The sequence below is a fragment of the Chelonia mydas genome, chromosome 13 (genome assembly GCF_015237465.2).
Source record: "Chelonia mydas isolate rCheMyd1 chromosome 13, rCheMyd1.pri.v2, whole genome shotgun sequence".
In the NCBI taxonomy this organism is placed as follows: domain Eukaryota; kingdom Metazoa; phylum Chordata; order Testudines; family Cheloniidae; genus Chelonia; species Chelonia mydas.
In genome coordinates this window covers 29,620,025-29,647,450 of record NC_051253.2, presented here as the reverse complement: position 1 = coordinate 29,647,450, position 27,426 = coordinate 29,620,025, and the positions used below count along the sequence as shown (strand labels likewise).

General features: G+C 53.3%; 2 protein-coding genes across 7 annotated transcripts in view; one reads left to right on the top strand and one right to left on the bottom strand.

Annotated features, from left to right (window-relative positions):
• The window catches only part of SAMHD1 (SAM and HD domain containing deoxynucleoside triphosphate triphosphohydrolase 1), a 74,578-nt gene extending 72,776 nt beyond the window's left edge, over positions 1 to 1,802 (top strand). For all 6 annotated transcript variants that reach the window (XM_037915435.2, XM_037915436.2, XM_043526758.1 and 3 more), the window contains one exon: positions 26 to 1,802. In XM_037915435.2, the coding sequence (XP_037771363.1) occupies positions 26 to 154 (129 nt within the window). In that variant the 3' untranslated portion in view covers positions 155 to 1,802. The remainder of the gene's footprint in view (positions 1 to 25) is intronic.
• On the bottom strand, positions 1,686 to 23,402 carry TLDC2 (TBC/LysM-associated domain containing 2). The gene is made up of 6 exons (XM_027828758.3): positions 23,179 to 23,402; positions 18,516 to 18,680; positions 17,222 to 17,374; positions 12,030 to 12,125; positions 5,675 to 5,748; positions 1,686 to 3,800 (listed from the first exon to the last, which is right to left on the bottom strand). The coding sequence occupies exons 1-6, from the start codon at positions 23,320 to 23,322 to the stop codon at positions 3,665 to 3,667; spliced, it is 768 nt and encodes a 255-aa protein (XP_027684559.2). The 5' UTR covers positions 23,323 to 23,402; the 3' UTR covers positions 1,686 to 3,664.
• Positions 23,403 to 27,426: the final 4,024 nt, after the last annotated feature.

Below are 27,426 nucleotides of genomic sequence, written 5' to 3'. Positions count from 1 at the left end.
CAACTTCCTTTCAATTACTTTCTAGGATGGTGATGTGGTCGCCCCTGAACTAACTCCAATGAAAGCAAGCTGGAATGACCCTGACGAGGATGAATTGCAAAGTGCAAATGACTGCAGGGAAGCTTCAAAATCCAGAACCAGACTCTTTCAATAACTGATTTGTTAAATGGAATTTATTTGCAATATTTAAAGCCTCTCCAGTAACAGTTTTGCACTGTTCCTTCTATCCCTTTAAAAGATACTTGAAAGGGAACAGCACATTGTATAAAACCTACTTGAAAAGCTTTACAGAACAAGTTTACAATAATGCAGTTTTTTAAGTTGCTATATGTTTCCTGTATGTAACATAGTGATTTAAAAGCCCTGCGAGCATTGACATTGAAAGGGGAATTTTATATGTGATCAGTGAGTACTTGCAGCAGAACAAACACTGCTGCTCTAGTGTTTGACTTGAATGTATGGGGGCTGTGTGGCAAGAGTACCTTTAAAAATGAAGGCTTTTGAAATACCCCAAACTGCCATAAAATTCCAAAAGGAAATTAATATTTTACCATTGCTGTAGTGTAGCTAGCATTGCACTTCAACATGATTTTGACTTCCCTAAAATCAGAGAAATGTGAGCAGCAAGTGCCCAGCTTCCTTTACTGGGGCAAATATCATAGATAGTATAGATCTTCCCAATTTTTTTCTCTTTTATGTCCCCTACTTCAGATCCCTTTCTTTTAAGATAATTGTGATGTCACATGTTCTGACAGAGCCAAGCCTATAGCTCAGATTTCTTAAGTCTTACTGAAGTGAAAAGTGCATCAGTGAGGTGTGGCGCTTTTTTTTAACACTGTTTTTTAGATTGTGTTTTTGTGGCTTTACAATCACTTTTTCCTGCCATTTAAATGTTCTTTCCCCTGGGTCTTGTCACAGCACAAATGGGGTGAGGACCCTATTTGACTACTGACAAATGGCTGTCCAGTATACAGGGCAAACAAACTAGGCAGATTTTTCCTCCAGTCTTTCATTTAGAGGTTCCTCGAAACATAGTAAGTAAAAAAAATCTTCATACAGAAATGGGATTTTTAAGTTGCCTGTGTCCGTTTTTTAAAGTAGTACCTGAAACACGAAGAAAACAACCTTAACCTCTTTTTCTGAACCTTTGACTTTAGGGGTCAGGTGTTAGTCACCAGTGGGTCTGAATACAAAATCAGTGTAATAAGTCTTCACTGAGAGACCAGTTCCGTTACATGAAATTAATTAAACTGTCCCTTCTAGAGATGGCATCTGATAATTACCAGATGGAGGCAAGGGCATTGATCAGGCCATAATTCTGGTCTGCTGTTCTCTTAATATGCAGAAGCCCGTGTGTTCACCAGAGGGGGGCGTTGTACAAACCCCCTTTTCAGTGCACTACCAGTGATTCTGATTTACAGATGGATGAAATGGTGGTTGTCAGAAATCTTCACGGACTTGGGAAGCACCTCTCTAACAGTGCTGGAATGTACTTGACTTCATCAAACTGAAAGTGAAGCAATTGTGCTAAAACCCTGTCATTCAAGGCAACTTGAAACATTACATACAGAATAATGTATTCATTTCACAGCTGTCACTTCAAGGTATTTGCTTATTTGAAACTATTTTAAAGAGTGTTCTGTAGAAAATCTTTTGCTTGAGAGAGCCATGCTCTTTGCTTCTGAAAGGTGAAACTTTACTTCTGAGCTGGATCTTTTTTTTTTTTTTAATAGTTCAAACTGAGCCTGAGTTGACTGAAAACGAATGTATACAAATATTTTAATACAACTTTTTTCATAGAATTGCAGTGTGGATTGTTTGTATTAAAATCAATACTACAATTAATGCACAGTTAAAATGAAAATTGCCAAATGCATTCTTAAAGGACAGACATTCATAGCTAAAGTAAGTCTGAGCCCAATTTAGAATGACTTTTTCCATGAGTTTGCTGTGATGTCCCTTGTGCTTTGGAAGCTCTTCATGCTGGAAGAGAGAAATTGGCTCTATTCCCAGTCCCCTGGAGCAGGAAATAATTTTGGATTGGAGTCAAATTCAGGTTTAAGGCACCATGAAAGGTAATAAGGATTCAGGCCAATTAGAAGGCCAAGGAAGCAATGTCCTGTGTTGAGACATGTGGCAGGTTCCCAGAGCAGCCAGATGGGAGACCTGTGCCTAGCATGATGTTACTGAGATGCTGCCACAATGGTCATGATGGCTCAAAGTGACCTCAAATTCTCAGCTATTGTAAGTGAGTAATAAATAAAGAGAGAACCAGCAACGTTTTACCATCATATGCTACTGGAAGAGAATGTGACGTTTGGTCTATAGACATGAAGATTGCATTTGAAGACGAGGGGAGGGATGCTAATAGGCAGATAAGATAGTGACCAGTAAAAAGGGACTGTGAATCTGCCAAAGGGGATTACATAAGTACCAAAGCTCCTTTTGAGAGTGTTGAATGTATCCAGTAATGGGGCCGTATCACATTCCCTAGGTGTTGCATTCCATTGCCCAGTAAAGCTCTCTATGCTTTCCTTGCTCTGATCCCAGAGGGTCTGATTTGGATTCATCTGCCTATTTCTTCAAGTTTTACAAGCAACTCTAGTGTTCAATATGTGGAGCCACACAGTCCTTGATAGACTAGAGCCACCTCTTCCTAACTCCTCACCTCTTGGGCTTCAGCTTGCTGTGAGGGGATCCAAATGCTGAATCCCATGTGCTTTAAGCCTCCAGAGTCTGAACAGAGTTCACAGCTAGCTCCTAGTCACCCCAGCTGTGGTGAGAAGTCTGATGCCATATTAAGCCAACAGCTCATCAGTGCTGCAGGCTCTCTGGGTCCACCGTGGCAGTCTCTGGGCTGGGTTTTAACCACCTTGCTCTGCTCAGGCCCTGCACTGCCCCATGACCTCATGGGAGGATGAATCAGGAGGGATTTTGCTGTAGGATTTGTTTTGGCCTGTTACAGGGACAGGAGGCAGTGGGAGAGTTTGGACCTCTCCTGCAACTTGGGCTGCTGGGATTGGGGCTTTGATTCAGGCCCATCTCGTGACAAGCAACAGAAAAATGTGTGTGTTCCTTGTGCCCCTTTCGTGTGTAGCTTTTCAGGCACCACCGGTACTGGTCTTGGCCTGACTTCAACAAGCTTCTCTGAGAGTGGAGGGGGGCCTGGCTATCACATCTCATGGTGCCCCTGCTCTCTCTGCCTTGAAGGGAGGGTTGCCTCACTCACTGCACACAACAGCTGAGCTCACTTCCCAAACTCACAGCACTGACTGGCAGGGCGTCCCCCAGCTGGCAGCTCCCCTGCTGCTAACACTCAGTCACTTCACGTGGGAATTTTATTTTTATATCACCCAGTTGCTTGTGAGATTCCATTTTTATCGAGATCCAGTGCTTGTGGGAGCCAGCCCCTGGGGCTGCTCTGATTCCCCCCAGGGTGAGCGCACTGATGGGAAAATGGGTGGGAACGCCCCTGCTGCCCTCTCTGGAGCGTGAGTGCTGGCGGGGGAGGAGAAAGGAGCACAGGCTGGCAAAGGGGAGGAGAGGCTGAGCACTGCCCTCCGGAAGGGTTCCAGACACTGCTGGGAACAACTGCCAAGCGCAGCCAGGGTCCATTCGAAAGCCGTCAGTTCCCATGACCCCTGGTGGGGTGGGCTTTGAGGGCTCAGGTCAAGGCCCAAACCTCCAGGTCCTGAATGAAGAATTGCTCCTGGGGCGACAGGATTTCGTTGTCAAATGTCTCACATCGGTGGCTTCCCCCGTGGTACATGTCCCCATCCAGCCACAGGCCGAATTTGCCACTGAAAATAAAGGGAAGACGGAGCTGAGTATCGGACAAGGGCTCCAGTCCCGGGGCCAAGACGGGCAGAGCAGAGGCCTCTCTGACCCATCAGCTAACAAGGGTTCCCTGCCTCTGTCCCCATGTGTAAGGACAGCTAGTGGGCCTGATCCTGCCAAGCACAAGGCACCCCTGCTCTCAGTGACTGCAGGGTACGCAGCACCGCCCAGGATTGAGCGCAGCATGAAGGCTGCCCTTCTACCACACTTTGCACTAGGCTCTTGATGAGCACTAGAGACGCCTTATTTAGCGCCCACCCGAGCTGCTCCTGCTGGTGCAGCCCCATGCAGGGTAAGGAGATGCACTGAGGGAGGCTAATGGGCTGTACAGGAGCCGTGTGCTCCTGACTCGCCCTGCAGCACCTGTGTTACTGGCAAGGCTGCAGAAGGGGGAAGAGCCCTGCCTGGCTCTCAGACCCAGGGGCAGGATGCAGGGCTGGTGGAAGAAATAGCTTCTTCCTTCTAGCCGGGCACACATGATAGCGAATCATTCAGAGCCCCACAACACCCCTTGCTACAGCCGCTTCTCAGGGCAGCGGGGCATTTTAATGTGCTTGTTTCACAGCTAGGTGAATAGGCTGCGTAATCTGCAAGGAGCAGGAGCTGGAGCCGGAGCCATGCTCTAGCCAAGGCTTCCTGCAGCCATTATTTTGCTCCTTGAGCAGGACCAGGAAAGATGAACAGAGCAGGAGGGGCAGTGCCATGCACACGGGGAACTCTGGAGGGAGCAGGGCATGGGGCTGCTGAGCAGTTTTGCTTTGCGTTCACTTTCAAGGGTTTTTCTAGGCTAGGGAAGGTGGGTGGGGTGGGGTGTCAGCATGGCTAGCCCCAGTCGTCTTCCTGGTGCACATGCAGGTTCTACCTTGATTTAGCTGGTCAAGGTCAACTCCAGGGGAGTCCTGGTGCAAACTGGTTCTGTCAGGTACATCCCTGTGTTGTTACTGGCTGGAAGATGGCAGCAGGTAGGGGATGTGGTCAGTCACAAAGCGCTGGGTGGTGGCAGAAGGGAAGGGCTCAGCGCTTCCCAAAGTGCTGTGGCCATGACCAGGCTGAGCATGTGTTACCCACACAGGGGTTCAGTGCTGGCAGAGGGGTTTGCAGTCGGTCTGCCAGGGGACACACAGCTTCATGTTCTATGTTACCTGTCCCCCTGACTCTTGGACTGGGGGGGGCTGTCCAGCCTCCCCAAGACCCCCCTTCCTGTTAGTACTGAGTGTCTCTGCTCCCAGGGGAATGGCCTTGTCTCCCCTACGCTTCTAGTGTTAGTGCACCAGCTCCATCACAGCTAGCCCAGGGATGTCACCTCAAGCTGGAAATTACTCCTCCTGCTCCAAGTGTGGACGTACCCTGAGAACAGAGCAACCAGCGCAAACACTTCTGCAACCCTTCACTCACCTCTGAGCGTGGACGTTGCAGAGGGGAAATCAGCCAGATCCATTCATTGGTAGGAATCATGCACTCGACTGCCCTGGAGCCTCCTTCCCTAGACTGGGCTGGGCTGAAGGCGCACTAGATGAGCAAAGTCATTTCCACTTCCCAAGGTTACCCAGCGCAGCACATCTCAGAACAGCAGCCTGGTCTGTCTCCAGCCTCCAGGAGGGCAGTGTGTGTGAGTGGATACATCCACACAGACCCCTGTGACTGGATGGAGGACTCCGCTTGCCTGCTCTGGCTGCTGGCTCAGGATGGGCTGGGCTGTGCTGTGCTTGGCTTGGAGTACTGCAGCCCCAGCCTTCCCCTACGCTGTGAGGGCAGAAGGGCCCCTAGGAGCATCTAGGCAGAACAGGCCCCAGAACTCTAGCCAGTGAAAGGCAGCTCCATCCAGTCAGCTACATACCTGCCCCCGCCAATCACTAGCAAATCTGCATCTCCTTTCATGAAGAAGGTGTTGCTGCCAGTCCACTTAAACACCTGTAAGGAGAAGCAACCATTAGCAATCAGAGCAGGGGTGAAGGAACAGCTAATTACACCCCCTGGGCAGCACCTGGCACAGGAATGGAGAGCTGTGCTGCAGTGTGGAGGGAGCTGTTCAGCGGTGGCTTGCCATGACTGCTGGGGTCACCGGTGCAACCCCGCTCACCAGAGCTACTTGGCCCAAAGTACTGACCAGCACTCAGCCTAGAGCGTCACTGATCCTCTCTGCACCATGCATTCACCAGCTCCCCAACCAGCTCACTGTGAAACCTGGTGTGATGCTCTGTACGCCAATGCAACACCCTGGCACCCCCACATCTACCATGGTGATATAATTATGATGTATCTTGTACAAAACATGTTATGTGAGGTGTCTATGGAAAAGTTATGGTTTGCTGAGTATGATTATCCTATCTGCAGGCCTGTTTCATTTTTGTATCTGAAGTTATGAATACTGACTAAGTATCTGTATTTCAAATGTGTTTGCTCCTGAGTAGCTCCCACAAAATACTTTACATCGTCTAGCCAGCACACTGTGAATGAACTAGTCAGGTTGATGGCTCATCAGTGAACACAATGGGCCATGGAAGAAGCTTAGCCCCACCTGCTGGACTGTCCTGTGAACGTTCTAGCCAGAATATGGGTAATCAAAGCATGCAAGGACATGTGACCAACTCATATGACTCTGGACTCCATCTTGTGCCTGTACTCTTCCACTAACTGTGCTGGGGACTTTGTTTGGGAAAATGAAGTTCCCTCCACATGGGAGAAGCTATAAAAGGGGGAAGTGACATTATCACTTGGCCTCACTCCCCCCAGCAACTCAACACCTGGAGATACCTCAGGGACAGAGACTGGACTGCAGAGGTGGTCCCAAGTGGGAAAGGAGGAATCCCAGACTGTATATGGCAGATCGGTGAACTCTTTGTACCATCAGGATGAGACGCTGCTTGATTCAAATCCTGTCTAGTTTAATAGAACTTAGATTGCAATTTTATTTCTTAGCTAATCTATGTTGATCTGTAGACTTACTACTTGTAATCACTTAAAATCTATCTTTTTTATATTTTAACCTAAAAACAGTGTGTTATTTGAAGTGCAAAGGGAAATCTGCTCAGGAACAGAGGCTGGTACATTGTCCTCTCCACACTGAGGGAGTAGGTGGACTGGGTAATAACATACACTGGTCAGGCTTCTGACCAGGGCAAGATGGCACAGCTCTAGGGTCCTAGGCTGGGGAGCTGGGAGGAACTGGCTGAAGCCTCCCTAGTGTTGGTTCATTGGTGGCTGGTGAAAGCATTCATGTAACTCAGCTGGGAGTGTCCCAGACTATGAATGTTTGTGGAAGGGCAGGACCGGGAGCGGGTCTGCAGCTTGTCACAGCATCACAGAGAGAGAGGGAGCCCAGGCTGGTGAGACAGAAGGCTCAGCGGTTCCTCAGTTCCAGGCTGTGTCCCACGGAAGTATGTCACACTTGGGGCAGAATCTTTTCTAGCTCTTCCAGCGTCCTGGTTAGCAAAATGTAGGCACAGGCTATAGTAAGGGGAGCATGGCTCCTCCTCCGCTCCGTGTGGCTGGGGTAAGCAGCACCCCACAGTGCCCCTCCTCCCTGGCTGGAGTGGTGCGAGCTCCTTTACTGTGCCTGCAGGGGCGTCCTCCGGGGCAGTGCAGTCACTGATGGGGCTGTGCAAAGCCACTACCGCAGTGGCAAACACAGGCAGCGCGCTGGGGGCGCTGTGCTAGCCGACAGCCCTGTCCCCAATGAGCCCCACTGCCTGTGAGTCAGCATTAGCCGTGCTGCCCTCGCGCATGCTTTTATAGCGACTACTGGGATGGTTGATTTCTTCAAGCCCCAGCTCCTGGAGTCACTTCAGCAGCACATCAGCCTCTTGGCTCTCCTTAAAAATATGTCAGCTTTTGGCCCTTGTGGTAGCAGAGGAAAGCTGGTGACTGTGACCCGAATGCACCCCCAGGTTCAGAAACCAGGGGGCAAAGAATAAGAACGGACCTTTGTTATTTTTCAGCCTCTTGTGATTCCCTGGGGTCTGACTCATGGCTTTGGGTCCCTGTGGCTGGCGACGTGGCAGGATGATGAATGCTACCGCTGGTGAGGAAGGGGGAGAGTCCCACTAGACTGCGCCTTTGGCCAGTCACCAGTGTACCAGCAGTGCTGGCCAGAGAGCAGGTTCTCACACTACCAGCTCGTGTTCCAGTCCTGGTGGCACTTTGTGCCAGGAGCCAACATTTCCTGTGCCTTGCTTAGCAGAGTGTCTGCCAGGCCTATAAGGGGTTAAATGAGTAACTGCCCAGGGCTCTTCCTAGTGCGGACAATTCCCCTAAATGTTGAGGTGGCTCTGAACTCCACAGACAGGGAGAGGGGGCAGGAAATGAGGCTGATAAGGTGCAGGGTTTGAATTAGCTGTGTTGGGGGCTGATAAATCAGTTCAGTGCTGCGGGTCAGAATGGCTTGTGGGAGGTATTGTGCACGGAGCTCCCCAGCCCCAGAAAAGGAGAAAGACGGAGCGAACCCGGGAGGAGGAAAGAGGCCCTAGTGTAAGGAGAGGCTTCTCCTGAAACTTGGCCTGCATTGCCCACACCGTCCAGCACTCAGCCCACAATACAGCAGCCTCCCCACTCTGACCCAACACAGCCGTGGCTGCCGTACAGGATCACAAACGAAAACTGTCTTTGTGTTTGGGTTTCCCAGCGTGTGGCCTTAGGAAACGGAGCTGATTTTGAAGTCAGAGGCAGATCCAGCCCCCACATGCAGGCAAGACTGGACTCCAAGGAGGAATTCACCCCTGTGCCAGAGCTGCATGCCGGAGCGTTCCCCACGGGGGCCTTGCTGCGGCTTATGGCACCTTCACGCTGGCTCTGCTGGCATAAAGCTGCTGTAACGCAATGGGAATCTCACCCACAGAACTGTCTGCGCCACAGTCGAGATGGGACTCGGTTTGACAGCCCTGTTCCCTGCTGCTTCCGGGTGAGGCAGCAAGTGGGCTTGGCCGTTCCCATGTGTTATGACCCCCACGAGCCCAGCAAGTGGCTGCGTGCGACAGGCTGAAGGCCAAGGGCCTGAGCAGGTTGGGGAGCCGGGAGGTACCTGAACTCTCCACCATCCTACTGCATTTTGTCTAAGCTGCCTTGTTAGATCATTATGAAAACCAAGGACTTCCCAGGCACTATTTCCCCCGTCCCAGCAATAGCTGACTTAGCCAGGTGTTTGGGCAGATTCCCCCCAACAAAACACTTGGTTTGCTGAGAATGAGGGTTGCTCCAGTACAGATCCCAGCAGCACACTCACTAAAACACTAGGAAACACCCAGGTACGTTCTTCCTGCTCCTGCCCAGGACACACTGCTCCTTTTTCACCCAGCTCTCCAGCCCCCGTAGCGTACAGCCCCCATGCCCCACACCAACAAATGTGCAGCCTGGAGGCCAAGCCCAGCAAGCCAACATGGCAGCCCCCTGGAACACGATTGCCTAACACAACACAAAACCTGTGTCACAGATGTTTTTGCTTGGGCTGCTCGAAAATGTCCCATCAAAACTGTTTTTGATAGAAAATTGAATTTTCAAGCAAATGAAGTGTCTGTTGCTGTGGAAAATCTCCATATTTTGTTAGCAAAAAGAGGTGAAAATCCAGAACATTCTGGTTCAAAATACCACCACAGTGTCTCATGGGATTAATAGTTCGGGTGCCTCATGCTGCCACCTCCTTCCATGGATAGGGCTCTCTGGCTAGACTATATCACCCATGATGCATCACTGCCAGGGACTTCTGTGCACCTCCTCCCATCACCAAGCGGGGAGAAAATAGTGCATCATGGGCGATGTAGTCCAGCCAGAAAACCCTGCTCAGAGCATTAGGTAACAGAACTGCAATGCCCGTGAGGCACTGCAGCTCCAGTCAGAGTAGAAATTTTCAGTTTTCAGCCAACATTTTTTACCACAAAGTTGAACTTTTCAGTGTGGGGGGAAAAAGGCTATTTTTCTAAGCAGCTCTAACTCTCACCTTCATGCACCAAACAGTTCCTAAAAATCTTTCCAGTGGTTTCACAGAGCCACATTGGTACGTAACCTGCTCCTAATCTCCCACCACAAAGCCAGAGTCCAACACAGTGTGACAACAACAATCCAGCCCAAACTACTGTCCGCCTGCCCCAGAGCTACCACCCATGCCAGGCAATGCCAGCAGCTTGCTCAGCATGGCGCAGGCTAAGGTGTGTGTATGCTGGATGGTGAGGTGCTAGGGACAGGGTAGACGGCATGTACAGCGAGAAAGGGCGAGGAGGAACGTACTTGAGGGTTTCCTAGTATTTTAGCGGGTACTCCAGTAGATTCATTTGGGGATTGGTCCTGCTTTGAGCAGGGGGTTGGACTAGATGACCTCCTGAGGTCCCTTCCAACCCTGTTATTCTATGATTCTATGATTTGCACCTGGGCAGCCTTAGCTCTAAAGCACCAAAGATGTCTTATTTGTGGGAGTGGCTTTCCCAGTTCTTAGCATGTACATAACAACAAGAAGTATTCCCCCCGACCCACAGCACGCATTGTCTATTGCTGTGTCCAGCCATCCTATGACTGAAAAGGAGAAATATTCACCAAACCCCAGGTTACAGGCAAGCAAGGAGCAAACCTCAGCTCTGATGTTGGTGAGTGCAGCTTATGCCAGGGCTGGAGCTGGCTGCACAAAGGGGTCTTAATGTTTCTGATTTGATCAGTCACCAAACTGGGTCCCAGGCTGGGGCTCTGCTGCAGGATCTCCCGGGCCTGGGCAGCGAGTGTTGCGGGGGCAGCGGGGCGTGCCTGTCTGGGGGACACCTACCCGGGTGGATTTGTCAGGCCCTGAGAAAAGCATTATGGACTATTGGGATTTCTTAGGGCCTGACCCTGCCCTTCCAGAAGTCAGGCGGAAACACCTCTGAAGCCAGCCAGGCCGCAAGCTCTAGGGTGTTGTAGGGGCCCAAGGAGGAGGCTTCCGCCCAGTCCTTCGGAGACTCAGCTTCCAGAGAAGCTGTGCCTCGCAAGCAACACTTGATTGCGCCCTCAGGCGCGTGGGTTAGTCTGACTCTGCCAGTCATTAGCAGGAACGTCAAGTGATTTTCCATAATCAGATGCTGAATTAGTCAGTTACTTAGTTCTGTTGTTACAATTCATTCACTATTTAATGACTAAGGAGAGGAATTACTTCCTGGTAATTATTCCTACTAATTAAATGCTCCTGCTGGGTAAAGGAGCCCTGAGGCGGGGCTGGCTTGGGAACGGGGTTACGCAGCCATTTCTAGAGGCAGTGAGGAAGGAACTGGCCGTGCCCTGCTGAGTTCAGGTGGTGCCTGCAGGTTGGGAAGGAAGCTGTCTCGGTGATGCTGTGCAAGGTGTGACTCATGCTGCTTCAATCAGCCACGTGCCACGGACTTTGGGCCCTCCAGGCCTCTTCTCACCTAGGCTCCCAGGAGCAGCCTGCTTGGTTGCAGCGGTGGGCACTGACGGGCGTAGCAGGGCGGCCTAGGGCTTGCAGGTTTGTGTGGTGTGCAGCAGGTTGCACAAAGCAGCTGTGCGCAGTGCAGGGGGCTCGGCTCAGCCCTGTGCACTAAGCCAAGCCCAAAGCCCTGCATGAGGCAAGAGTGCAGGGTGTGAAGGGGTGGGTGGAGCATGGCTGTCAGAGGAGACATACAGCTAATGGTGGGCAATGCCCATCATGCTATAGAGGGACTTAGTGACATGCTCCCTTCCTCAGAGCAGCAGCCTTTCAATCCCCCCCTGGGCCCGTCCTGCTCAGCACTGAGCAAGAGAAGCACTAAGGACTTGTTTGGATGCCAGGCGGGCGCTCCAGGAGGCTTAGGGCCAGCACAGGCCTGGTGCTCCCAGAAGTGCAGCATGCTCTCCCCAGCGCTGGCTCGGCTCCCAGCGTGGTTCCCGGTGACGCTCTGGGGAAGGAATGTGGGAGCAGCTGACCAGCAGCATGGGGCCTTTAGGGTGGAAGTGGAGGAGGGGAAATCCAGCCCCCCCCGCCCCCTCCCCCACAGAGTGGCTGAGTGACCCAGAGCTCCTGCTGTAGGGTTGGGGGCAGAGCCACAAGGGCACACTGCTGGCGGAGAACGGGAAGCAGAAATGCTGTGGACTTGCCCTCCCCCCGCATGATTGCACCCCCACATGCCCCTGGGCCTGCGCTGCACTTGGGCCTTGGCCAGCAGAAGCCCCTGTCTCTGCTCCTGGGAGAGAGTCACAGGCTGCTTCCAAAGCCCCTGCACCGAGAACGTGAGCATCACTGTTACCTTTAGCTCCGGGGAGAAAGAGAAGAGAAAAGTCTCCCCTGTGCCATAAAAGCAGCTGCTGAGTCGGATGGTGGTGGAGGAGAAGGCCCCAAACATCTGGAATGGAAGCAGAGGAGAGAAGGTCAGAGCACTGCCGGCTCTCGTGGTTTTAACAAAAGTTTTGCTGTAATTGGGGTTTCCTTAAAACCCCAGCTCCCGGAGTCCTGGGATTCCAGGGGAATCTCAGCTTGCATTAGATACAAAATGAAGCCGGAAGGCAAAGAACCCAAAATGTATTATTTTTAAAAATCTCCTGATTTGTAAACCAACCACATGAGTGATTTCTGGAGGCCTCACTTGTGATGTGTGACTGCTGGGGCTGTCAATTCTGCAGTTACCAGCAGCAGCAAGTGACCTGGGCAAGGTCTGTTACTGGCTTTACCTCTCCAAGCCATTGCAGCTCTCAGGGCAGGCTGTGTGTGCCCTGGCTCCCCTCCCAAACACAGGGTATCTAGGGCCCTAAGTCTGCTGGAATCTGCACCCAGGCTTTTAGGCACCATTATGAACAGTTACCCACACTCACTACCCAGGCCAATCCATGGCGCCGCTGTCCCCTCCACGGTCTCCACATCCCACGCTGGAGGCCCTATGGGGAGGACCAGTGGCTCCAGGTTGTATCACTGTCAGGAGGTTCTGCGGCCTGTAACCGGGGCTCCAGCCAAGCTGGAAAGGGGTCGATCAGACAGGACAGAGCCATCACCATCACACCTGAAAGGTGCCTCACCCCTTGGATCCTCCCTCCAGCCAGTGCTGGGCTAATCCCTGACACTGGCAGGTGCTCCCTGAGGACAGGTGTGCAGGGCTGTGGCTACAGGTACTCGCATGCTCTGCCCACAGACCATTGCAGCTGGCAGGGCTGGCGCGTGGGACCTTGATCACCAGCAGCCCAGGCCGTGACCATGTGAGAAGGAGTCGCTCCGTTGGCTGTGACCAGCAGGCTGTACGGTTACCAGAGCCAGCCACTGCAGGGAGACACAATCACACCCCAGTGCCTACCGTGGGCAGGGGACCTGGGGATGGGCTCCAGAACAGTCCCAGCCCCTTCCAAGGAGTGTCTGGGGGGGCCAGACACAGGATGCAAAAGCCTTGGGGAATTGCGGGTGGATCATTTGATCCCCTCCAACAGCTCAGCCTGCCCCAATGGCACTGCCTGGGTTACTGGCAGTAGGTGAACTACAGAGAGCCGACGTTACCTTAGCTCTCCCCCACTCCTGCACCCTACAGGCCCTCAGCCTCAGCTCTGCCCCTGGGACCTCTGGCCTCCTACCCCCCATACTCCCCGCACAGCATTTGTGCTACCCCACCACTACCGGCACGGGGGCAAGTGTGCTGCGGTGAGGGGCGGGGAGCCCGCAGGGTGCGTGGGCTGCAGCTGTGGGTGTGATACGGTGAGTGGGAGCACACGGGGGATGAGCTCTCGGGAGTTAACTCCATTTTCTTGCTGGGTTGGGGCTGAGCCAGGTGTGCAGAGTACAGAGCTGCCCATGCCACTGGACAGTGGCGGGTTGGTATATTAACCAGCATGTGCTCCAGCTCTGCATGGCTGGACTGTGTGACCCCCTCACTCCCTGCCTGGGTCGCACTGATCTCTGGCTTGCGGGTGCCGAGGTGGAGGGAAGAGTTATGCCAGGTTTGGCTACCCAGGGCTAGATGAGTGGCGTGTGCGGTCATCCCAGCACTACCACCTGTGCGCGCCGGAGATGCTGGGCTAATTCCTCTGCTTGTTTAACTCTCCGGTCACCTCTGCTCTCTCTGGTTCAGCTGGGACAAGAAGTGGAAGTGCTGAAAAGGCTGGCATCTGGGGGGGGGGGGGGGGGGGGGGGGGGGGTCTCTCTAGTCTAGACCAGTCAGGGAGGTGCTGGAAGGCCTGGCTGAGCCCTGAGCCAGCCTGGGGCATGTGTCCCCTTCACTGATTGGCTAAGTTCACTCTGTGCAATGGGCAGACCCAGGGAAACGAGCATCTGGGGACTGGGGACATGCCCGGGGGCAGGGCAGGGCAGGGCTCCCTGCAGCAAGGTGTGGGACTAGCCTAGGAGAAGACCAGGAAGAGAGGTGGGTCAGGGATTAGCACATGCCTAGGGGGCCTGGGAGGGGGCGTAGACGGGTCAGGTGGCGAGGGGAGACCGGGGAGGGCAGAGATAGGCCAGACCAGCAGAGATGCACTCTAAGGTCACAATGAATGTGGAAAGGGATGCTGGGGGAACTAGCAGGTGGGACACGAGGGGCTGCAGGAGGTGCACAGGCACCAGGATGCTATTGCTGGTAGCTAAGAGGCCCACCCTGCGATCCCTGAGACTATGGGAACTGCTTGCCTCCCACCTCTTCCTGGTCTGGCACTAGCTCCCCGGTGCCCGGAGCTGGCTGCAGGATCCCGCTGCAGCGTCTCTCTGAGTGGGACTGGTGCCCATGGCTGTGCAGCCTGGCAGCTAGCCTGGGTCCCTGGGGCAGGACACTGCTGCTCATTCACTAGCCGGCTTCTTTGTCCTTTTTCTTCTAATAAAAATCCAGAGGAGGAGGTCCTGGTCTGAGACGGACCAGAGGGCAGCTGGGTGCTCACTAGTGCCTGGCAGGAGAGCCCTGCTGGGAATGCCCGGTTGCAAACAGCCCACGTGTTCCCCAGCAGCCGGCCAGCACCTCCCACGCCCCAGGACTCCGAATGCATCCCACAGGCCCCTTGGGCTGGCAGGCTGGAGCCCTGGGGCTGCCATGGACCATACAGAATGGGGAGAGCCTGGGGCGTGAGCATGCAAGAGAAGTTTAGTGGCCCAGAAGTTCAGGAGGTTTCACTCGCACCTTGGTCCAAGGCCGGAGCTTACAGAGAGACAGCAAAAGCAACAACAAACCCTGGCAGAGCTCAGCTACATCACCCCACTCGCCTCAGCAGTGCCCTGCCTACCTCTGGCCTGCCTTCAGCATCCCAGCCCCTGCCCCCTGCTCTGCAGGCCCTAGCCCAGCACCCTCCACCCCCTACTGAAAGGCCCCTCTGTTCCTACCAATATATTGGCATGGCTGGGTTTCTCCCCCCAGACCAAGGAGAGTGCTACCCAGGGTGCACTGCCACCCAGCCCCTCCTGCTCTCGTCTCCACTCCTGAGGGAGCTTTCTCAGCTTTTACCTGTTTATGGAGAGTTTCCTACCAACTCTCTCCCTCACTGACTCAGCACCACACCTTTCATTGCAGCCTTTGCCGTGGCCCATGTGCAGTACTGGGAAATTAATATGTTTGTGCAGATGGGTGGCCAGGGCTTCGTACTGGCAGAGACACCAAAAAGCTCTCCAGATCGCCCAGTGTGTTTGAACAGCACAGTTCTGCCTGCCACAGTCAGCAGCATCTGCACTCCCGCTGGTGTTTACTCAGCAGCATGCTGACATAGTCAAATCCCATGTGAGTCTGCAGATGCCGGGTTACTCTCTGAGGCCAGCACAGAGCACACAGCCAGTTCAAAACAATGGCAAGCACCACTGTAAGGTCAGGGGTTGTGTGCCAGGCTGCACCGAGCATACTCTGCATTTCGGATCTCCAGTCTGGGTACCGGAATTCCTTAACAAATCCTTCTCTTTCCAGACCTGCCGCTGCTCTGCTTAGAAGGGACAGCCCAGAACTGTAACAGATCACACGTTCCTTTCATTTCAGATCCAGAGGGGCTCCGTGGGCTACAGGAGCGGCTCTCAGGCTTTTCAGATTGGAGACCCCTTATTCATAGTCAAAAATCTTCGCAACCCACCCCTTTACATTAACTATAAAAGTAGGAGTAAAAAGTGGACCAATGAGAACATGTTAAGAATTTCCTGGACGGGGGCACGTTGTTTCCAGGGGTTGGCAGAGGATATTTCAACTGGAAGGGTCAGGGTGTGTGGGGAGTGAGATTTTGTTGCTTTACCTTACAGTAACAATTTCAGCAACTTGTGACTCGATTGCCTTGTGGCCCCGACTCGCATGTAATCACTTTTTCCCCCCACAATTTCTCATGAAAAGTAATTGCCCCAGTCCACACCCCCTGCCTCCTCCCTGGAACCAGGGCCAGGAGCGGGGCCGCTGGGGGGGTACGCAGACAGGGTAAGGGGGCCAAGGCAGGGCCACAGCTGAGGGTGGGTCTGGGGCCAGGGGCCGAGGCTCGAGGCGGGGGCGGGAGCAGAGCCGCAGCTGGGCCACGGTGGGGGCTGGCAGCCATGCCTATGGCTGGGTGCAGCTCCTTCCCCGACCCCCAGCCTTTGCCCCGGACTGAGGGCTGGCAGCTGGGTCCCCAGCCAGGTGTGGAGCCACAGCAGGGCTGGGGACAGGGTCAGGCACAGGGCCAGGAGCCGGGGCCAAAGCTGGGGGCGGGGCCAGAGCAGACCTGGGGCCAGGGCTGGGTGGCAGTCTCTCCCCACCCCACTGGGGCCCACGCCCCACAGTTTGGGGACCTTTGTTATAGGGGTTTCTTTAACTCTCTACTCCTGGGGAAATCTTTTTTGTTGTCCATATTGTTGACATAGTGGCTGACAGGTATTTTGAAATAAATTACCAAAATAATTGAAATTGCCATGATTCTATTGTGGTATTTTGATCAATAAAATATGCAGAATTTTGCAGAATTTTATAATATTGTGTGCAGAATTTTCAATTTTTTGGTGCAGAATCCCCCAGGAGTCCATCTCCCTGGCTCTCTTCTCCTCAGTCCCCAGCTCATTCACTGAGGTCAGGTAAACACATTTGAAGTAGTGTCTCTGCCTGCTTCTTCTGGGAGTCCCAGGGCAAATGCACTGAGAGCTCAGCACCATTCCCTTTAGTGCAGCTTGCTCAGGATAAACCACACAGACCCCAACTCCCGGCCACAAACCCTCTGCCCAGCCAACTTGTCAGGTCACAGAGCAGAATTGGGCTGCAGGTCTTCCACCCAACCTAGGGACCAGGGCAGTAGCTTCCCTGCCTTGTGTTTCTGACATACCCTGGATGGAATGGGAGCCAGCACAGAGTGTGTGGGGCTGCGGGGTATGCTTGGGCCCAGAAAGGGGCTTACAGCCAGAAAGGGGAGCCAGGCTCCTGGGCCACACCCTGCAGGATGGCCCTAGTGTGCAGGGTCCAGAGCTGTGCTGGCCTGTAGCAGCTGGATGTTTCTCTCGCATGGGAAGCCCAGCCCAGTGCAATATACAATTCCATTTCCCTCCTCTCACCTGCCCGTCGGTATCTCGGATGACCAGCAGCACGGGAGAGCTCAGCTTGTTCATACTCCTGTACATGCTCTTCAGGCTAAACCCATCCCTGGCGGTGCAGTAGAGCAGGTTCCAAGGGTAGCCGGTCACTCTCGGTGGGAGGTGGGGCACCAGCTGGGAACAGAGCCACAGGAGTCACTTCCCACCAAGGTCCCTCGCTGCTCCCCGACCTCTGGCAGGAGCCTTTCCCATCAGTCACTTCCACACCCTCCCTCACCCAGCTGCTCCCCACTGTCCTCTTCTGGGTGTCTGGCTTTGGGCTGGATGGCATCCTGGGGGCTGCATGCACAGAGCCCATCCCCTGTCCCGATTTTTCACACTTGCTATCTGCTATCACCTATTTCAGGGTGAAGAACCCACACAGCTCCAGGGCGGCAGAGATGTTCGGGGTAACATTTGCCAGAGTGTTTGCAGTGTGGGGGTGTGGAACAATCCCAGTGTCCCAGTCCCAGAAGGGGGAACCCCCAGAACGAGGTTTGCCAGGGACATCACCCCTCTCGGTGAATGCGCTCTGTGGTCCAGGCCTACCCTGGAGCTGGTGGAAGGCTATTCACTGAAGGGAGGAATGAGGGGTAATGGTCAGGTCGGGCGAATGATTTATTAGATGCATTTATTGCTCATTATTTTTGTTGTTTGGCAACGGGACTCAGCTCTGCGGGGTGACTTGATACGTGGCTCTGTGGACTCCACATTTGCTGTCTTTCAGTGTGTCCGTATCAGGTCTTTGCCTCCTTTCACAAGTACCAGGACATTCTCACCAGCTGCCAGCCCGGCAAACCCCTGGGCCCTGAGCCAGACAGGGCTGGTCCCTGCTCACCCACCCTCACCAGTGACACACTGTCTCTGGAGCGAATGGTCCTCTGAGTCCCACAGGGCAGAGCTTTGGAGCCAGTTGCACTGGGATCCCTGAGGTCCGAGCTGGCCCAGTGCTGGTGCACGAAGTGCCCCTGCAGGCCCTGTGCGGTGAGCCGATCCAAGGCTACGAATCAGAGAAACGACAGCAGGAGCCTACAGCAGCACTGCCCAGCCTGAACCAAGCCGGGAGGGCCGGGCTGGCCAGGGGAACGAGTTCCATGCCCTGGGGTGCTCGCCAGAATGGCTCCATCCCAGTGAGGAGCTGCCCAGAGGACAGGGTGGAGGGGCCAGCTCCAGGCCAGAGGAGGCTCTAGAAGTGCCAAGCACGTGGCCACAGCCTGACCCAGTGAGGTTACCTAGCCCTGCAATGGGGTGAGCCCCCAGGCTGCACTGAGCTCACCTGCTGGACCTGCCCTGCACACAGGATGTTGCTCTCTCCATTCAGCACCGGCTGGTAGGGCTCCTCTGGGGGCGATGCTGTTACCCCCATGCCTGCGCGGCCTGGCTCCTCCTGCTCAGCAGTCTCCACACGCTGCAGGGTCTGGGCTTCCTCCAGGCAGTCAGTCTAGGGGGAGATGCCCACGCCGTGTGGGGAAGAGATAAGGGACCCCAGCACAAAGAGCAGCACTTCCCCCTCGGACCCAGCCACAGTGCTCCTGGACATCCCATCCAGAGAGCGCTGGTGCACAGAGATGGGGCTGGCACCACCCACGCCCTGCCTGGTGAGCCCTTCAGTAGAAGAGGCCATTTTAAGCTCACTGGGCAGGGTCCAGTCTGAGCCTCTCAAGGGCCCAATGTGTGGGTCAGGCCCTAGGCAGCGGGGGGAAAAGGTGGCTTTTAGCTTCCCCAAGTCTGGGGAGCTCCAGGACACAGCACTGCCTTTGGAGTGAGAGAGAGCAACCCCAGGGCTGCTCCACAGCCCAGAACAGCTGAAACACACGTGCCCGCCTCCCAGCCCAGCCCCACCCCACCCTCTGTCACTGCCTACACTGGGAGCTGTGGGAGTCAGGGGCATATCGGGCTGTGTGTTGGGCCAGTGCTGCCCCTGCCTGGGGTAATTCCCCTTCTGTATGGTCCCTTTCTGTTACTGGCACAGAATAAAGAGGCTGCCAGAACCGCCCCTCAGTCTGGGCCTGGCTGCCATGTACCAACTCCTGGGCTTGCCCCACGAACCACGATCTGGTTCATTGTGTGCATGGATCCCGAGGGCTCCACACCAACTCTGTCCAGTGCAACAGCTTCGACAGGAGAGAGAGAGGGAGCCCCACATGAGAATACCCCATCACCCTTCCACCCCTCAGGCAGTGGGGGGACTTGAACCACGAATCTCCCACATTCCAGGTGAGGGCCCTAATCACGGGGCTAAAAGATGTGCTGGAGGCATCTTGCTAACAGCACAGGCACCTACTGCCAAGCGAGGGTTCAGACCTGCAAGCAGAAAGGGGGCGGTTCTAACTGGCCTCTCCCATTGGCTAGCTTAGGTTGCTTCTCGCCTCCCCTGCTGGCTTTTGTGAATTGCATTGTGAGGCACCTTTGTCTCCCCATTCGTCACCTAGGGAGCCAGGCACATAATTCCCGCTCTGGGAATCTCAGCATTGTTCCTGTGATTTTGTTATGCTCACTGGCACCCTGCACCACAACGCCTAGCTGACCCCTGAGAACGTGACACCTGCCCTCCCGCCCACGCCCCCAGGCTTCGATAAGGGGCGGGCTGCCAGCATTCACCAGGCTTTGTATTGCCACTGGGCAAACTGCCCGCTGCTGCTCAGGTGCTACTGAGCGCAACTCAAAGGCAGGATGCGGACACCCGGGGGACCTGGATAAGGGTTGCATGGGCGATCTTGATCCTGGCATTTCCTGGCTTTTGAGCGCCTGACGTGGCAACTTTAACAGTCTTTTAATGTGGTTTTGGGGACATAATTTCCTAATTTTTTGAAGAAAAACCCCCCCCTGAAAAATGAAAATTCCCTCATATTGACCCCCAGTTTGGGTCCGCAGCAGGGCTTAGGTCTTCTGCTCCACAGCACAGACCTCTTCTACTTGAGCTCCGGAGGAGCTGGTAGCAGCAGCAGCAGGCGGCTTTAACCTCTATGGGGCCCAGAGGAGGAGAAGTGAGTTTCACAGCTATTTGATGACAGCAAAGGAATTCTGAGTTCTATTCTAGGATCTGTAGGGGAGTGTGATCTATGGTTGTAGATCTCTCTACTCCTGTTTCCCTAGCCTGTCTCTGCTCCTCCCTCCTCCTCCTATCCACCATTCTAACCCCTGGCTCCTTCCCCTCCCTTCTCCTATCCTCTCCCCCTCTGCTCCTGTCCACCCCACCCTTTCCGACTCCTGTCCCCCAGCCACCTGCTCCCATCCCCTGGCTTCTGCTCTCTCTGCACCTATAGAGCCCTTAGCCCCATGCCTTTCCCCTACACTCCACTCTGCTCCTATCCTATCTTCCCCACCCTAGTTCCCACCCTCTTCACCCTCAGCATCTATATACTTCCCTTTTCCCTCTCACTCTGCTCCTCCCACGTCCCTGGCTCCTGTTGCTGGCCTCCCCTCACCCCTTTCCAATGTGGCTGGTTCCTCCTGCCCACCATGCTGCCGGGGCACTGGCAGAGGGAGCATTGAGAGCGCAGGAGACACTGGCTCCCGGCTCAAAGTTCCAGCACGCAGCACCATGGCGGCCTTAACAGCTGTAGGGGAACAATTGCAGGGATAGCCCACCTCAGCCTCTGCAGTCCTGGGAAGGCGCCTGTGCAGTGGGCACTTAGGCACTTTGAGGGAGTGGAACATGCTCAGTGTAGGCAGAATCTTCAGAGAATTTAGCTGCCAAACTCTAACAAGTGTCTACTGAGCATCTGCAAACTGAGATTTTTTTCATAGTTTTATAACTTGACCTAATTTGGGCAAATACTCAGGGGAAGAACAAAAGGTAACCCCCTCTCCCCCACACCACACTCTGGATTTCAAGGCTACGCTCTAACTCATGGAGGCTCTAGAGAGTCTCAGTTAAACAACTGCAAAAATATTTTTAGCACGGAAATTTTTTCCCCCAATCTCATTCTTGGACATGGCTGAACCATTTTAGCTGAAAGGTTTTTGTTTGTTCGTTTGTTTGTTTGTTTTAAAATCAGCCTGAAGCAGAGACCTGAGAACAGTGAAAGTGTCGAGCAACCTTTACTACAGGTGGCACTAGCAGCTCCGCCTATTAAACGTTTCTGAGGCTACGTGACCGGCTGTGACAAGTACTTGGACATTGCATAATGTCGAGCATCTGCAGAGTCTAGAAGGGCAAATTATGAAGGCAGAATTTGCTCTTTGGTGTAGTTTTCCTGCTCGATATTGCACAAGAGATTTCAGCCCTGACAGATCTAAAGCCTTTTCACAGCACTCGTGCCCCATGAGTCAGGCAGAAATCACTGCCCAGCCCTGCTTTCCCCTCGCTGGGATAGTTGGTCAGAAACTCATCTTCGCTCCCTGACTCAGGGGAGTTCCCATCCCCAAAGAAAATGCAAACAAATAAGCAAGGGGAAAATAGCAGGAAGCATGTCAGATCTCCTAGAGTCCACTAATATCTGCTCAAGTCAAGACTCAGGGCCCAGCTGGACTATGCTAAACCTGAAAGCAGAGTCAGTTGCTTTCCCGACTCATCTTTTCTCCTTGCCTCAGCATTTCCTTCTTGGGCTACTTGCAAAGCAACTCTCTTTCTGCATTATATTAATGAGAACCTGCCTCCGCAAGGCACAGCTCTCTCTCCCCTTGCCTTTGCACGCATACTAGGAGGAAACACAGTGAAGGATGCACAGAAAGTCCCATTGGCATCAGGAACAGAAAACAATTAGCAAGCAGCAGCATTTTGCACCCCACCTGGGGTGCTGAAATCACATTCCTTTCCAGGCAGAGGCCTGAGCCCTGGAGCAGTCAGGCCCTGGGCCTGTCACTGTGGGAAGCCAGCACCCCTGGCTCTGGGACCCTGTTGATCCACATGCAGGTCAGAACCAGTGCTGATGTTTGGTAAACAGAGCTGGAGCTTGTCAGAGCCACATTGCCCCTGTTTGTTTTGATTGGTCTTGCCCGGCAAAGAAGAATCACAATTTAAAAAGAAAACAGATCAGATTACATTGGGCAGCCAGTTGTGACTGAAAAGGCAGGTAGATGCTGCAGGCTGGGCCATGTCCGCATTAAAGACACTGCACAGCTGAAGTGATATTGATAGTGCAAACCCCTAATATAGACACATGACATGGATGTGAAGTGGGGTTCAGCCCAGTGCAGGTGAATCTAGTAAATTACCAGGGTCTATCGCACCATCAGCCCCCTTTCCCTTGAGGCTGCATCTACACTGAGACTTGCACCAGATGCAGTGAGAGCAGGACAGACCTCTGTAACTAACAAGCACCCTTCACTTTCCATATTAAAGGAAAGGAAGAACAACTCAAACATTTACATCCTGTGTTGGCTGTCAGCCAGGGCACTTTGCCTGTATGCTGTATTGCTTTCGCCCCTTTGTCTGTTCTTTTCCGTCTGCAGTCTCTGCGAGACAGCGAGTGTGTCTCTCACATGTTTGTACAACACCCAGCCTGCCACCCGTGCTGCTGTCACATCAGTGATGGAGAGTTGCAGGTTTGCAGGTGCACAGTTCAAAGCCAGCACCGGGATTTAGAAATGGGCCCAACCCTCTAACTCAAGCTCTGGATCTCAGCTCCTGTAGTCCAGGAGTGTTTGGAGCTGGATTGAGATGACTGGATATGGTTCCCCCAAATCTGGGGACACTTGGATCCAGGGTTTTGGTCAGGACTTTCTCCAGTAGGAGTAGCACCAATCTGAAGGGTAACAGCCTACGCACACTGGACAAGGTCCCCTTGTTAAAATCAATGAAATCTAGCTGGTAACTGATGCCCCAGTAGCAGTAAATCCGAGCTAGTGTCATTGCACCATCTTACAGCTGGACCTGATCAGCCTGTTTCAGAAAGGAAAGAAGCAAGTTACGGAGCACAGCTGCCTGCGGTTTGTTCTGAGTTCCAACCCCCATCCGTCTCCCCTGGGCACACGCGGTGCGGTACGGTACATACCAGGAGAGTGTAGCGGCCCCGGAGAGCTTTCATGGTGTGTGGGCGAGTGCTGCAGCAGGTGTATGGAGCTGTGCTCACTGCTGAGAGCTGCCCAGGGGAGGGGAAAGCAGGTGCCTGCCAATGGCCTGTTGAGAACACTCCCATCGAAACAACGCAGATTTTACTGCTTCCCTCTAGCTGGGCTCTCCCACCTCCCAGTACAGCAGTCAGGTCATCAACCGTGGGCGGCCTCTACTGCTCAGGGCCCCATTGGATAGCAAGTGTCTGTGGAGGACTTACAAGACAGATCAAACCCCTCCTCTCCAATTGGAAAAAGGAGTTTAAAGGGTTTGAACTCTTTGTAAGTGCACATGAATGTCTTCCTGATGGAGGTCTCAAAGAGCTCTTCGCAAGACTGCAGCGAAATTGGGTTCCTAACCACAGTGCTTATTCCCTCTATTGCATGCAGCTGGCTTTGTAGGGTCTCACCTGGGTACTGAGCTGAGCACCCTGCTTTGGTATTGGAGGACCGGTTACATGTACTTTCTTACTCGGGTTGCTCATGAATGCTGAAGGTGGGTTTATTTTTTTAAGGAGAAAGAAGCGGTTGAAACACTGGGGTTTGGTTTAGTTCTGCTTTTTAAAGGCATAAGAAATACAGCAAGTCTACAAACAGAAATCAGAAAGTGAACCTGGGCAAACAAACGCTAAGGTGATTAGGAGCAAAGTCCCCACACCTGGAGGGCTGTTCTGACAGCAGAATAAATACTGTAAGCATCAGCAAGAGCTGCTGACAACTTCCAAGAAAGCTTCAACCCAGAGACTATTTGAGACAACAGAAACACACACTAGTGCTCACGGAACACAGTCAGTCCCACAAAGAGACCCAGGAAACTGCAGAGCTTCCCAGATTTGTCTGTATAGTGCCCCGCTGCTCTGTAGAGAGATGATCTCACATACGGCTCCTCTTCCTCTCCACACTCACTGGACCTGTCTCCCCTACCAGTCCCCAGCAGCTGGCCCCCCTTTCATTCCTGATAACTCCTAACCAGACCCCCTGCCTTTCCGCCTGGCCCAGCCCACCCTTCATTTCACATTTCCCACCAACTGGCACACTTTCCCATGGCCCCATTCCCCCTGTCTGGCCCCCACCTCTCATCCTGTTCCCCACTGCCCATCCTAACCCCAGTATTCCTATAGCGACTGCCTCACTGGAGCCCCTAGGACAGGAATGCTAGGGCTGTGTGAGTGCAGACTAGAAGAGCTCTCTATCTCCTATTCCTCTTCCTTTCTCCGCCCCATCCCTGTGATAAATGAAGCGGGGGGGGAGGGGGGGGGAGAGGAGCTCCCTTTTATAGACACCGAGCCAGCCAGTAGCGATAAAATCCTTCTTAGTAGTTGTTCTCTAATTGCTCTACCTGTAAAGGGTTAAAAAGTCTCACTGTGATGCACAGGTAAAAGGAAGGGAGTGGGCATCTGGCCAAAAGAGCCGACGGGAAGGCTAGAACTTTTTGAAATTGAAAAAAGACTCCCCTTTTGTTGGTCTGTTGTTGTTCTCCTGGGGCGAGGTGGACAGGGCAGCAGCTGTGCTGTGAGAAGCCTGGGCCAGATATGAAAAAATCATCAGTATCATACCTAGAAACTACTCATTTAAAATCCCAGATACGCAAGTAGATCAGGAAATGTCTAGGAAGATGCGATTGTGGATTCCTCAGGGCTAATCCCAGTTGCTTTTGTTTAGCTTGTAACCTGTAAGCTGGACCTCAAGAAAGCGATTCTTGGTGCTTAATCCTTGTCGTTGCTCTTTTAAAATTTAGCAATAGCCTGAGTTCCCAGATGTATTCTCTTTCTTTTTTTATTAATAAAATTGACCTTTTTTAAGAACAGAATTGGATTTTTGTGTCTTAAGAGGTTTGTGCACATGTTAATTAGCTGGTGGCAACAGCTGATTTCCTTTTTTTTATTTTCTCAGCTCTTCCCCGGAGAGGGGGTGAAAGGGCTTGAGGGTACCCCACAGGAAGCGCCTTCCTGGGCTCTCAAAGGGGTGCTGCACTTGGGTGGTGGCAGCATCTACCAATCCAAGGTCAGAGAAAAGCTGTAACCTTGGGAGTTTAATACAAGCCTAGAGTGGCCAGTATTAATTTTTAGAATCCTTGCGGGCCCCCACCTTCTGCACTCGAAGTGCCTGAGTGGGGAATTAGCCTTGACAGTCCCTGTCACTTCCTTTCCAGCTCAAGCCACAAAAGAAAGGCAGTACCGTAGACCTGCCAGCTCTGCTGACCACCAGCAGGTGCGCCGCAGGCCGTGGTGTGGGGAGCTCGGCTTAGAGCACTGCCCCTGCCCACGTGTACAAGGGAGATCCTGAAGGGACAGCTCCTCTCTCCTGTCCCAGGAAGCAGTTCTTGGAACCTGCAGTTCTTCAGCTTCCAGGATTTGTTTCTTCACCTGAGTGAATTCCGTGCTGGTCTAGCTGGGCTCCCCGGAGCCCTCAGAGCAGGTACAACAGGGGCAGCAGCACTGCCAGCTCCCCACAAACCCCCCCCCCAATGGGCTTCACGCATCTCCTGGAGGGGCCCCGGCTCCTTTGCCCAGCAGATGCCCAGCTGCTCTCACGAGGCAGACAGCAAGGGGACAAATTATTCTGCTGCTAGTGCTGTGACACAGTTGGCTGGTCACTGGATGGAGACCCCCCTACTCATTTCCCACAGGGACCAGTGAACCTCTATCCGATGCCATTGGCTTTGGTCATTACGGGTCTGATTTCTAGAGATGCTGAGCATCCCCAGCTCTCCCTGAGTCTGTGGGAGCTTAGCACCTCCAGAACCCTGAATACGTTGACTTAGACGGGAGTCCTACGTGCTCTGCAGCAACAGAGGGCTCTATAGTCAGTCACTAGTGCCGTGAGCTATCCAGGCCTCTGAGCTGCTGTCTTTGGTAGCCAGCTAAATCTGTTCATGGAGCAAGCTCATGTCTTGTCAGAGTGGGGCTCCTGCTAGTTCACCAAGGCCCTTTCAGATCTAGGGGACTTGGCTGCCAGAGCTAAAGGTATGTTCATGTGATGCTCGGCTGTAGCAGGAGTACGCTTGTTGCTGACCACAATTCCAGTATTTTCTGCTAATATTCAATATCGAATATTCCAATTCCACAAATCCAGTATTTGCTGCCATCTCTGATCTATGTGGGAGGGAGAGTTGTTATTACAATATGATAGCATCCACAGGAGTGCACTTACCAGAGAGCGTACAGCTGGCAGGACCTGCCCTCCAGAGAGTACAGTTGAAGGCCTCCATCCTGCAAAGGCTTATGTCTGGCTTTACACATGCATACCATTAAACACATGCACAGATGATGGCCCTGACAGACCAGTGAGGCAGGAATGTGTGCAAATTGTTCTCTCTTGCCACAGAGGACAGGACAAGAGGCAATGGGTTCAATCTATAGAATAGCAGATTTAGATTAAATCTCCGGGAAAATTTCCTACCTGTAATAACAGTAGGACAATGGAATAGACGCCTAGGGAGGTTGTAGAAGCTTCTTCACTGGAGGTTTTCCAAAGGAGGCTGGAGAGCATCTGTCTTGGATGGTTTAGACACAAGTCCTGCATCTTGGCAGGGGGTTAGACTAGATGACCCTTGTGGTCCCTTCTATCCTCTGGTTCTATGATTCTAAGCAAGGGAGGGGCAGGAAAGACACAGGGACAGCAGGACACTTCAGGCATCTGAAGTCTCAGGGCACCACTCCTCTGCAGGGTCTGTATTATTGTTACTTCATAGTAACATTTGTAAATTACCACTGGATAGTTCGGAGTTAATCCGTTGCTAAGGATACGATTCAGTTACGGCGGTCACGGCAATCATGGATTCTGTGACTTTACCGGACCTCTGTGACTTCTTCGGCTTCAGCTGTCAGCAGCTGCTGCTGGAGCCAGGGCCAGGGCCATCTGCACCCTGCTCTCCCCACCAGGGCTGGAGCTGTGTCCCCCGCCCCCAGTCCCTTCCAGGGCCAGGGCTGGAGCCGGGACTGTGTGCCCCTGCCCCATAACTGTGGCTGGAGTACTGAGTCCTGCGAGGGAAGGCCAGGTCTGATGGAGCAGCTGGGCTGCTAGAAGTGCACAGATCCACGGGGATAGCATAGGACTCCCCGTGGGATCTGACAGGAGGGATCAGCTCTTCAGCAGCAAACAGCAACCCCAACGGCACACTAACCCTCCCCACCATGGGGGTCCCAAATGTTAGTATCCAGCTGCCATTTCCCCTCTTGTCTGTCCTC

What these genes read in the sequence shown, in the direction of transcription:
- TLDC2 (XM_027828758.3), bottom strand. Translation starts at nt 23,322, where the DNA reads ATGGGAGTGTTCTCAACAGGCCATTGGCAGGCACCTGCTTTCCCCTCC. An exon ending in GGGGCCGCTACACTCTCCTG is followed by an intron (nt 18,681 to 23,178) that starts GTATGTACCGTA and finishes ATCTCCCCCTAG; the next exon opens with ACTGACTGCCTGGAGGAAGC. An exon ending in TCCGAGATACCGACGGGCAG is followed by an intron (nt 12,126 to 17,221) that starts GTGAGAGGAGGG and finishes CTTCCATTCCAG; the next exon opens with ATGTTTGGGGCCTTCTCCTC.